Source organism: Loxodonta africana, chromosome 22 (assembly GCF_030014295.1).
Source record: "Loxodonta africana isolate mLoxAfr1 chromosome 22, mLoxAfr1.hap2, whole genome shotgun sequence".
NCBI classification, from domain to species: Eukaryota; Metazoa; Chordata; class Mammalia; order Proboscidea; family Elephantidae; genus Loxodonta; species Loxodonta africana.
In genome coordinates, this window is record NC_087363.1 from 25,510,824 (window position 1) to 25,522,902 (window position 12,079).

The 12,079-nt window shown below is 46.3% G+C and overlaps 1 protein-coding gene across 1 annotated transcript; it reads left to right on the forward strand.

Moving 5' to 3' along the window:
* Window positions 1-3,154: 3,154 nt before the first annotated feature.
* On the forward strand, window positions 3,155-6,682 carry LOC135228446 (15 kDa protein A-like). The gene is made up of 4 exons (XM_064274234.1): window positions 3,155-3,340; window positions 4,269-4,370; window positions 5,168-5,260; window positions 5,936-6,682. The coding sequence occupies exons 1-4, from the start codon at window positions 3,164-3,166 to the stop codon at window positions 6,029-6,031; spliced, it is 468 nt and encodes a 155-aa protein (XP_064130304.1). The 5' UTR covers window positions 3,155-3,163; the 3' UTR covers window positions 6,032-6,682.
* Window positions 6,683-12,079: the final 5,397 nt, after the last annotated feature.

Here is a 12,079-nt window from a genome sequence, read left to right on the forward strand (position 1 = left end):
AGAAAACCCTAAGGAATCCTCCAGAAAACTACTGAAACTAATAGAAGAGTTTGGCAGAGTCTCAGGATATAAGATAAACATACAAAAATCACTTGGATTCCTCTACATCAACAAAGAGAACATCGAAGAGGAAATAACCAAATCAATACCATTCACAGTAGCCCCCAAGAAGATAAAATACTTAGGAATAAATCTTACCAAGGATGTAAAAGACCTATACAAAGAAAACTACAAAGCTCTACTACAAGAAATTAAAAAGGACCTACTTAAGTGGAAAAACATACCTTGCTCATGGATAGGAAGACTTAACATGGTAAAAATGTCTATTCTACCAAAAGCCATCTATACATACAGTGCACTTCCGATCCAAATTCCAATGTCATTTTTTAAGGTGATAGGGAAACAAATCACCAACTTCATATGGAAGGGAAAGAAGCCTCGGATAAGCAAAGCATTACTGAAAAAGAAGAAGAAAGTGGGAGGCCTCATGCTACCTGAGTTCAGAACCTATTATACAGCCACAGTAGTCAAAACAGCCTGGTATTGGTACAACAACAGGCACATAGACCAGTGGAACAGAATTGAGAACCCAGATATAAATCCAACCACATATGAGCACCTGATATTTGACAAAGGCCCAGTGTCAGTTAATTGGGGAAAAGATAGTCTTTTTAACAAATGGTGCTGGCATAATTGGATATCCATTTGCGAAAAATGAAACAGGACCCATACCTCACACCGTGCACAAAAACTAACTCCAAGTGGATCAAAGACCTAAACATAAAGACTAAAACGATAAAGATCATGGAAGAAAAAATAGGGACAACCCTAGGAGCCCTAATACAAGGCATAAACAGAATACAAAACATTACCAAAAATGACAAAGAGAAACCAGATAACTGGGAGCTCCTAAAAATCAAACACCTATTCTCATCTAAAGACTTCACCAAAAGAGTAAAAAGACCACCTACAGACTGGGAAAGAATCTTCAGCTATGACATCTCCGACCAGCGCCTGGTCTCTAAAATCTACATGATTCTGTCAAAACTCAACCACAAAAAGACAAACAACCCAATCAAGAAGTGGGCAAAGGAAATGAACATACACTTCACTAAAGAAGATATTCAGGCAGCTAACAGACACATGAGAAAATGTTCTCGATCATTAGCCATTAGAGAAATGCAAAGTAAAACTATGATGGGATTCCATCTCACTCCAACAAGGCTGGCATTAATCCAAACAACACAAAATATTAAATGTTGGAGAGGCTGCGGAGAGATTGGAACTCTTATACACTGCTGGTGGGAATGTAAAATGGTACAACCACTTTGGAAATCTGTCTGGCGTTATCTTAAACAGTTAGAAATAGAACTACCATACAAGCCAGAAATCCCACTCCTCGGAATATATCCTAGAGAAACAAGAGCCTTCACACGAACAGATATATGCACTCCCATGTTTATTGCAGCTCTGTTTACAAGAGCAAAAAGCTGGAAGCAACCAAGGTGTCCATCAACGGATGAATGGGTAAATAAATTGTGGTATATTCACACAATGGAATACTACGCATCGATAAAGAACAGCGACGAATCTCTGAAACATTTCATAACGTGGAGGAACCTGGAAGGCATTATGCTGAGCGAAATCAGTCAGAGGCAAAAGGACAAATATTGTATAAGACCACTATTATAAGATCTTGAGAAATAGTATAAACTGAGAAGAACACATACTTTTGTGGTTACGAGGGGGGGAGGGAGGGAGGGAGGGAGAGGGTTTTTACTGATTAATTAGTAGATAAGAACTGCTTTAGGTGAAGGGAAGGACAACACTCAATACATGGAAGGTCAGCCCAATTGGACTGGACCCAAATCAAAGAAGTTTCCGGGATAAAATGAATGCTTCAAAGGTCAGTGGAGCAAGGGCGGGGGTTTGGGAACCATGCTCTAAGGGGACTTCTAAGTCAATTGGCAAAATAATTCTGTTATGAAAACATTCTGCACCCCACTATGAAATGTGGCGTCTGGGGTCTTAAATGCTAACAAGCGGCCCTCTAAGATGCATCAATTGGTCTCAACCCACCTGGAGCAAAGGAGAATGGAGAACACCAAGGTCACACGACAACTAAGAGCCCAAGAGACAGAAAGGGCCACATGAACCAGAGACCTACATTATCCTGAGACCAGAAGAACTAGTTGGTGCCCGGCCACAACCGATGACTGCCCTGACAGGGAGCACAATAGAGAACCCCTGAGGGAGCAGGAGATCAGTGGGATGCAGACCCCAAATTCTCATAAAAATACCATACTTAATGATAAGACTGTGACTAGAGGAATCCCGGCGGTCATGGTCCCCAAACCTTCTGTTGGCCCAGGACAGGAACCATTCCCGAAGACAACTCATCAGACATTAAAGGGACTGGACAGTGGGTAGGAGAGAGATGCTGAAGAAGAGTGAGCTAATTATATCAGGTGGACACTTGAGACTGTGTTGGCATCTCCTGTCTGGAGGGGGGATGGGAGGATAGAGAGAGTTGGAAGCTGGCAAAATTGTCACGAAAGGAGAGACTGGAAGGGCTGACTCATTAAGGGGAGAGCAAGTGGGAGTAAGGAGTAAGATGTATATAAACTTGTATGTGACAGACTGACTTGATTTGTAAACGTTCACTTGAAGCTCAATAAAAGTTAATAAAAAAAAAAATCTGTTGCCATCAAGTCAATTCTGACTCAGTGATCCTATAGGACAGAGGAGAATTGCCCCAAAAGATTTCCATGGAGTGACTGGTGGATTTGAACTGCTGACCTTTAGGTTGGCAGCCATAGCTCTTAACCACTTTGCCACCGGGGTTTCCCAAAGCAGAATAGACAGGTAGAAACAGCATAGATACCTAGACTGTCAGAACTGGAAGTGTCCTCCTTGTGGCCCAGGGGGGGCACCGAGGTGCAGAGCAAACTCATTCTTAGGCCTGGCCTATTGCTCAAACTTACTTGCTTCTTGGCCAATGGCGTTTCAGAACATTGGCCAACACTGGGGTCTCTAGCAAAGGAAAGGAGAGGCCCCCTTTCAGGAAGACACCAACCCCATGTGTCGTCAGCAGCCCTTGGGCAAGGCAGACCATGTAGTACCTAAATAGGGCCCTGAGTGGCAGTGGGTCAAAGAAGAGACAATGGCAGGAGCTTGGAGGGCCTTAGCGCTGGTGGTGGGTTTGACCATCACGGCCTGTGCAGCCCGCCGCCAACTGAACTATGGGGACATTATCAATCAGGCCCTGCAGGCCTTTAATCAGGGACAAAGAGGAAGGCCCCTCTTCCGCCTGCTAGAAGCCACCCCACCGCCCAGATTGGTGAGTGTCCACAGGGCCCAGGCCAGGGAGGATGGTAGGCGGTTTAACTCCAGTGTGATCCTGGGCAATATGTGACCCTGAATCTTGGTTTCCTTCTGTGAAACAGAGAAGCAGCTAACACCTTTCTTCTAGGTGGCTATAACAATGGCAGGTAGGGCAGGATGTCTGTCACAGATACCAAGTGCTTGGTTAAGTTTAGCTAACATTGCTGTTAGTATTATGAAGTTCCTCCCAAACAAAAAAAACCAAACCCATTGTCATGGAGTAGATTCCAGCTCATAGCGACCCTATAAGGTGAAACAAGATTCTAATCTGGGGTCTGGCAGCTAAACTAAGAGCTTTGCTCAAGGATAAAACATGGGACGTGGGAGCTCAGCCTGTACAGGCCCCCTGCTTGAGGGAATATGCAGAGCTGCTGAAAAGACAGACAGGAACTGGGCTGGTTTCCTGGCAGCTGAGCATGTGGGGCAGGGATTCTTGTTCCTATTTCACAGATGAGGAAACTGAGGGGCAAAGACAGGAAGTGACCCCTCAAGGCTGAACAGCTGTTAAGTGGCATCCCATGGCTAAGCTCCTAAAGCCCCAACCAAAAAAACAAACTCACTACAGTAAAATCAATTCCGAACACAGCAACCTTACCAAGACACCGCTAGTTTCAAACCTCCCAACTTCAGGTTAGCAGTCAATTGCTTTAACCACTGTGCCACTAGGGCTCCTTTCCAAAAGGCCCCCCCGCCCCCCCCCCACACATTAAATCTCTGCTGAGGCCACCTAATAAGCCCCCTTACTTCAGTGGAAAACGCTGGGTCGCGAAGACCTAGGCTAAGCCTCTTCCAATTGTGTAACCTTAATTTCTCTGTGCATATTTCTTCATCTGTAAAGAGAGATGGTCATGGTTTGTTTTTGTTTTTTTCTGTTGCTTCTTTAGAACTCCACCTCAACAATCCCTCTCAACTTCAGGATTAAAGAGACTGTGTGCCTTTCAAATGACCGGAGACCACTTCGAGAATGTCCTTTCAGGGCGGGCGGGGTGAGTGTCCCTGCTCTGTGAAGCCTGAGGAGGGCTTTCTGGAGCCTCAAGGGGGCTGGTAGCTGCCTCCACTCACCTCATCTGGCCATGTGAGCTCTGAATGTGGAAGCCTTTTTAAAAATCAGATTTTTGCTTTTTCTTATTATAAATTATTGTAAATCATTATTATGCAAGCAATACATGCTCCAAAACTTACAAAAATATAAAAAGAAAAAAAGCAAAGTGAGGGCATACTTCATCTAGAGGAAACCACTTTTTAAAAACAAAATTAGAAAAGTAACACTTGAGTATTACAGCAAGTTTACAAAGTGTGGAAAGCAAAATAAAATAGGAATCTCCTGCAACCCCACTTCCCAGGGAGCGACAACATTGGCAGTTGGTGTATCTTCTTAATCTTTTTTGGGGCACACATACATATTTTAAACAAATAAGGCTTCCTCTGGGCACGCTAATATATGGATGTCTTTGCCCTGTGATGGCTTATGTGGACATTCTTTATCTTAATGGGTACGTACCTAGTCCTTTGGGGTCCTTTCCAGAGAATGTCTTTCCCGCCTGGCTCTGGGGTAACCCTCAGACCTCCATCTTTGGTTTCAGGGAGGATTAGGGAAAATTCCATGGGGAAGTGGGGGGAGGCGCGTTTCTATGGGTCTACACGGCCCCCCAGGATCAGGTACCCAGGATCGCCGGGGACCTGGGTGCAAGCACCTGTTGGCCTCCGGAGGACCCAGGCAACTCCCAACGTTCTCGGGTAAGTGGCCTGAACGCTTCCAACCCTTGACCCTGCTACCCCACAGATGGAGCGAAACTGCACTGGCAGCTTCTTCAGGCGGGGGCTTCGCCGCACCCTGACGATCGACTGCACCAGCGACTGCCCGCGAGCGCAAGAGGTGGGCTGCTTGGGCCCGCAGAGCCCAGACCAGCAGAGCCCTCCAGCCCCTTGCCCCTCTCTCCGCCTCTCCCTCCTGGCACACCTCCCTGCCGCTGCCTGAAGCCCCCCCATTAACCCCGTGCGTCTGCTTCACGGGTGGCTCTCTTGGTTAACACCAGGACTGAGGTGCTGCTGCTGGGCCGCTGACTTCAGCACGTTGGGCCTCAGCCTCCTCTCTGGAAAATGGGGCAGATTAAGCTCATCTCAGTGAAGCTGGCTGGGAGGAATAACAGCCAAGGTTCGCGGGGTGGTTTGATGACTGCTAGTCATTTGCAGAAGGTGGGGAGATGAGAGACCCATGGGTGATGGGAGGTGTCTGGGGGCTCTCTCAGGACACTGGCTGCTCTGGGCTCTGGCCCCCAGAGACCAACCCCCCATCCTAGTTTTGGAAAACTGAAATCAGAGGTGGAGCCTCCTTGCAAGTAAGCAGAACAGCCAGGATGGGACTGATTGCCAAGGCCCTCTGGGTTTGGAGGGGAGGGGCCGGCCCAGGTCCACCTCCAGCACCCTGCACCTCACCGCCCTGCTTAGCATGCTTCAGTCTCCACATCTGCCTCAGGAAGGGCCACTGGGAGCTCGGGAAAGGGGACGATCAATGACGTGATGGGATGACTATCAGGTGTCACTTCTGCAGGTCCTCCCAGAGAGGAGCTCTGTCAACTACTCCGAGGAGACCCCTCCGAAGACCGAGAGCCCCAAGCTGCCACCTGTGGCCAGGGACATATTTTAGAGAGCCAAGTACAACATCATCTCCAACATCCTGAGGAATATCTAGGGCCGGAGAATGGAGGGGAGACCCTGCACCCCTACTATGACCTCCTGTTCCCCACCTATACACCTCCCTCTGCTGCCCCAGAGGGTCCTCAGCCCCTTCTTTCCTGCCCAGTCCAGTAATGCCACCTTTTAGGGAGCCCTTAAGGCCCTGAGTTAGTCCACACTCTTCTGCCTTTGCACATCCGCTTCCCGCTGCCTGGAATTCCTGTCCCATCCTGTTCGGGAATCTTACTCATCCTCCAAGGCACAGCCCAAAAGGCACCTCCTCCAGGAAGCCTCCCCTGTCCTCTCTGGGCAGAGGCATCCTTCCTTCATCTGGGCACTCGTGATCCTTGAACCAACCTGGCATTACCTCCTGGGTCCCTCTCAGGCAGCACTGTGTCTGCTCACAGCTGGGCCCCCTTAACCAACTGCAGGTAGCTGTGCAATTCTCAACAGGGTGCTCCTGGCATCCTAGGGGGGTGGTACCTTTTGTGCAGGACCATAAGCACTCCTGCTCCCTACCCAGTCCCTGTGACAACCAAATGTCCCTTCATATATCCAAGTTCCTCCAAGGCAGTGAGGCCACTCTCGGGTGAGAACCACAGGAGGGAGGCTCAATAAAACATTTCTGAAATAAATGACTCAGTGAGCAAGTGAATGACTTATGAAGTGCTAGAGAGAAACTGGGCTGACATCCAGGGGACTTGGGTGAAGAGCCCAATGGGGGAGGCCCTGGGGGAGGGGAGACTGCTGCTCATCACGGAAACCCAAACTCCGGGAGGTGAGGACATGGCCTGGGGAGAAAAACCGGGGAAAAGGACATCAGAGAGCTGGCCTGAAGGCTTAGGAAGGCAGAGTAAATCTCCCCCAGCCTCCTCAACAGCCTTTCATTCCTTTATGCCACCTTGATGCCCCACCATTATCACAAAGCTCTGGCCAGAAGTTCTCCCTGACACCCAGACTTGCGTATCAGACTGTCTCCTGGACACCTTCCTGTGGCTGCCCAGCAGGCGTCACACACTCAGGATTTTCCCTCCAAGCCTGCCCTTCCTGCAACCCACCCCAGTCCAGCTGATGGCAACTTCACCCACCCATAAACTTGGGCCTCCTCCTTGTTCCTCACTCTTTCACAACTTACATCTGGTCCACCAACGAACCCTTTTGTCTTAGTCACTGATGCATTCCCCATACCAGAGTTGCTTAGTAAATATTTGTTGAATGAGTGAACACCCTTTTCTACTCACTGCCATGCTCTTTCTTCAAGAGTTTACACTACAGAAACACTTGAGTGAAAACTCCCTCATTCCTGGGGCTATGGCATAGAGCCATAGTCCCAGGGAGGTCAAGGACACCTCTCCGTTAATAAAAATAAGAGCCATTATTTACTGAATGCCACTTCCCATAAATCTCTCATTTAGTCTCAGAACTGCTTTGCAAGCTGTATGTACCACCTGCAACTTTCAGTGAGGAAACCAAGTCTCAAGGAAGTTAGGCCACTTACTTATAGTCCAAACCCCAAACCCTTGCCAGCTAAGTTCTAGGTAGCACACACTGGAAGATGACAGGAGGGGAAGGGGGATGCTGCAGGGAGTGACCCTGGACGTGGTTAGGAAATGGGCAGGTTTGGGTTGAGCAGGCCAGCCTGAGACCTTCAGGACCACTCCACATGGAGTGGAAATGATACTCATCTGGAGAAGGCTACTTCCAACTTTGCAGCCCCACAGAATTCACTGGTACCTCAAGCACACCCCCACATCACTCCCTTGCCTATTTCTCACTCCTGAGAAATGATACTAAGGTCTTCTGGAGGGACCAGGCCCAGCCCCTGGGGCTCTAGACATCAGGGGACTGGGCTGAGCAACTCCTCCCAGGAAGGTCCAGGGCCCATCCAGGGAGGTCAATGCCACATCACAGAAGGTCTAGGGAAGCTGGCCAACCAGTCTGTACCCTTTGAAGGAGGGGCCAGCTGCATGGTCCAGCCACAAGACCCTGCTGGGGCCCATACTGCTCCATCCACACAGCCCCCAACACCATCAGAGCCCTGACAGCTCAGAGGCTTCAAATGCTACTCAGACTTTTGGTCTTAGGGGGCTCTGAAAGCCTTTAGGCCCAAAGGAGCAAACAAGAAGGGACGATACACCTGGGGTGGGGCGGGGGTGGGGGTGGGTGAACAGATCTCTGGGGCAATATCTAAGAGCCTCAGGAATCAAACTCTACTCATACATACAGTCACACACGGAAGTGTGAGTTTTATTTTAAAACAAAAATGAGTTCGATTAGTCAAAACCCATACGGACCGTACAACACAAAGGGTTAACTCTAATGTAAACTATGGGCTTTAGTTAATAAGAATGTATCAGTATTGGTTCATCAATCCTAACATGTACCACAAAAATGCAAGATGCTAATCACAGGAGAGAAGTCCCTGGGTGGCACAAACAGTTAAATGCTTGGCTACTAACTGAAAGGTTGAAGGTTCAAACCCACCCAGAGGCGCCTTGGAAGACAGGCCTGGCGATCTGCTTCTGGAAGGTCCCAACCTTGAAAACCCCATGGAGCAGTTCTACTCTGCATGCATGAGGTCACATGGGGTCACTATAAGTTGGAATTGACTAGATGGCAGCTAACAACAACAGGAGACACTGTGCAGGGCAGGAGGAGGGGGCTTATGGGAACTCTGTGCTTTCTATGGCGGAGGCCCTGGGCCGTGCAAATGGGTTACCATGCTTAGCTGCTACCCAAAAGGTTGGTGGCTCCAGTCTACCCAGAGATGCCTAGGAAAAAATGCCTGGCGATCTGCTTCCAAAAAATCAGCCACTGAAAATCCTAAGGAATACTGTTTTATTGTGACACACATGGGGTCACCAGGAGTCAGAATCGGCTTCACAGTAACTGGTTAACTGGTACTTTCTGCACAAATTTTCTGTAAACCTAAAACTGCTCTAAAAAATAATGCCTATTTCAAAATGACTTCATGGTATACACTCCATTTTACAACCAGCTTGCTCATTTACTATATTCAGTTACATACTTCAGTCACTATTGATCTACCACACGACTTATCCTATTTGCCTAATGCTCCACTTGGTGGCTAGGCGGCCATTCGCTTATTCATTTATTATTGTAAAAAATATGCAACACAACTTTTGCCAATTCGTCATTTTCCAGGTGTACAATTTAATGGTATCAATTACATTAATCATGTTGTGCAACCAGCATGGATAAACATTGCCAAATTTCCATTCATTTAAATCATCCCCGCTGTTGGACCCTAAAGTCATTTGCACTTTTTTTTTTTTTTAATTGTTGTAAACAATACTGGGATGAAAATAAATTCCTAGAGTGGAGGTAGATCAAAGTGTTTGGACATTTTAAGAATTTAATGTACTGCTAGACTATCTAGGATGGGGGTTAAGTCCTTCAGGCAGTTTTATTTATATTATCAGGAAATAGGGAATTAATTACCTGAGTGGCCCAAGAGGGGAACGATTAAGTAATTTGTGCAATATCCACTGGACAGAATATTTTGTGGCCTTTAAAATAAACTTGAGCACAGTGTTACATCAAAGAAAATGCTTGAGCTAGAATACACAAAGCTTTTGTAAACCTGGTTAAAAAAACAGAGAAAGGGCAAAAAAAAAGTTAGAAACATGAACCAGGAAATAGTCACAGGTACAGAGAGACTGACAGGATTTCAGAGTTTATAAGTACTTGCAACTCTACCACAGAGAATGTGAGAATCTGAAGGAAATCAATGACCAACACTGACCCAAGACTGGGAAGGGAAAACGTGAAATGGCCTATTGTCTCAGAAGAGTCTGGAAAGGCGATTAGAGAGAGGCTCAGGACCAGGTAGGTCTACAGCTGAGGATTATCTAGCCTTTAGCGTAGGGCCATACAATTAGTGTAGGGACATACAATTCAAGGACATACAATTCCAAAGTTATTTCAACTATTCAAAATCAAAGGAAAAGATGGAAAGCTTTCCAACAGATTTAATACTAAAACCCGACAAGAGAGTCTAAGAAATTATTAACCAATTCTCCATAGCCTATTGGCGAATAATAATCGAAGTAATGTTGGTGATAGTGTCTATTGTCCTGCTTTCCCTGGGATCTGGAATCCAGTTACCTCTACCTCCCCATCAGTTAAAGTGGGCCGTGTTGCCAGCACCCCTAGTGCCCAGCAAACCTGAAGGTAAGGCCTTTCCTGCCCAAAAGCTTCCAGTTTAGGCTTCCCGGATTCCTGAAGATTAGGTTCAACCAAATTAGAGCTCAATTTTATTAAAAGACACAAAATAAGATCTGAAAAAGCCTCATTCTAATTTAAGCTCCACGAGGTAGGGAATTTTATCAGTTTTGTTCATTGCTTTAACTCTAGTACCTAAAATACAGTATTTGTTGATTAAAAATAAATGCTGAAGAAATGGAAAGATCTAACACCATGAACAAGTCAGCTCTCTCAAACACGTACATTTAATGTATTAGATTCCATCAGGACCCTTAACAAGGAGCCCTGATAGTGTAGTGGTTAGAGGGTTTGGCTGTTAACTCAATGCTCGGCGGTTTGAACCCATCAGCGGCTCCTCAGGAGAAAAGACCTAGTGATCTGCTCCCATAATGATTACAGCCTTGGACACCCTATAGGATAGTTCTACTCTGTCGTATAGGGTCACTATGAGTCAGAATCGACTTGACAGCACACTGCAACAACAGAATTCTAACAGGAGTTGTTTTCAAAGGGAATAAAATAATCTTAAAATTCGCATGGAAGAAGAAGGGTCTGGAATTGCCAAGGAAACTGAAAAAGAGGAGCAGGGAGTCAGGAAGAAGTGACTAGCCTCCAAGAGCAGGGACAAGGGTCACTGAATATATGAGCAGAAAATACATGACAAAAATAGCAGTTCAATTCACTGGGCAAGGACAGATTTTTTTCTTTTTTTTAATTGTGCTTTAAGTGAAAGTTTACAGTTCAAGTTAGTTTCTCCTACAAAATTAAAAAAAAATTTTATTGTGACTCATACAAAAATTTATGCAATATTGTTATGTGACCCTAGCTGCTCTCACCATAACAGCACACTCTTCCTTTCTACCCTGGGTTTCCCGTGTTCATTCAACCAGCTCCTGTCCCTTTCTGCCTTCTCATCTCGCCTCCGGAGAGGAGCTGCCCATTTAGTCTTATGTTTTTTTATCCACTTGAGCTAAGATGCACACTCTTCATGAGTATCATTTTATGTCTTATAGTCTGGTCTAATCTTTGAAGAGTTGGCTTTGGGAATGGATTTAGTTTTGGGCTAATAGAGAATCTGGGGAGCCATATCTTCCAGGGTCCCTCCAGTTTCAGTCAGGCCATTCAGTCTGGTCTTTTTACTAGAATTTGAGTTCTGAACCCCACTTTCCTCCTGCTGTCAGGGACTCTCTGTTGTGTTCCCTGTCAGGGCGGTCATTGGTAGTAGCCGGGCACCAGCTAGTTCTTCTGGTCTCAGGCTGATGGAAGTCTCTGGTTTATGTGGTCCTTTCTGTGTTTCGGGCTTATATTTTCCTTGTGTCTTTGATGTTCCTCATTTTTCTTTCCTCTAGGTAGGTTGGGACCAATTGATACATCTTAGATGGCTGCTTGCTGGCTTTTAAAACCCCAGACACCACTCACCAAAGTGGGATGTAGAACATTTTCCTAATAAACTTTGTTATGCCTATTCACCTAGACACCCCCTGAAACCATGATCTCCAGATCCTGGCCCCTGCTACTCTGTCTCTCGAAGTGTTTGGTTGTATTCAGGAAACTTCTTCGCTTTTCATTTAGTCTAGCTGTGCTGACTTCCTCTGTATTGTGCGTTGTCCTTCCCTTCACCTGAGGTAATTCTTGTCTGCTACCTAGTTAGTGAATACCCCTCTCCCTTCCTGCCCACCATCATAACCATCAAAGAATGTTTTCTTCTGTGTTTAAACCTTTTCTTGAGTTCTTATAATAGTGGTCTCATACAATATTTGTCCCTCTGTGACTAAGTTCAGTCAGCGTAATG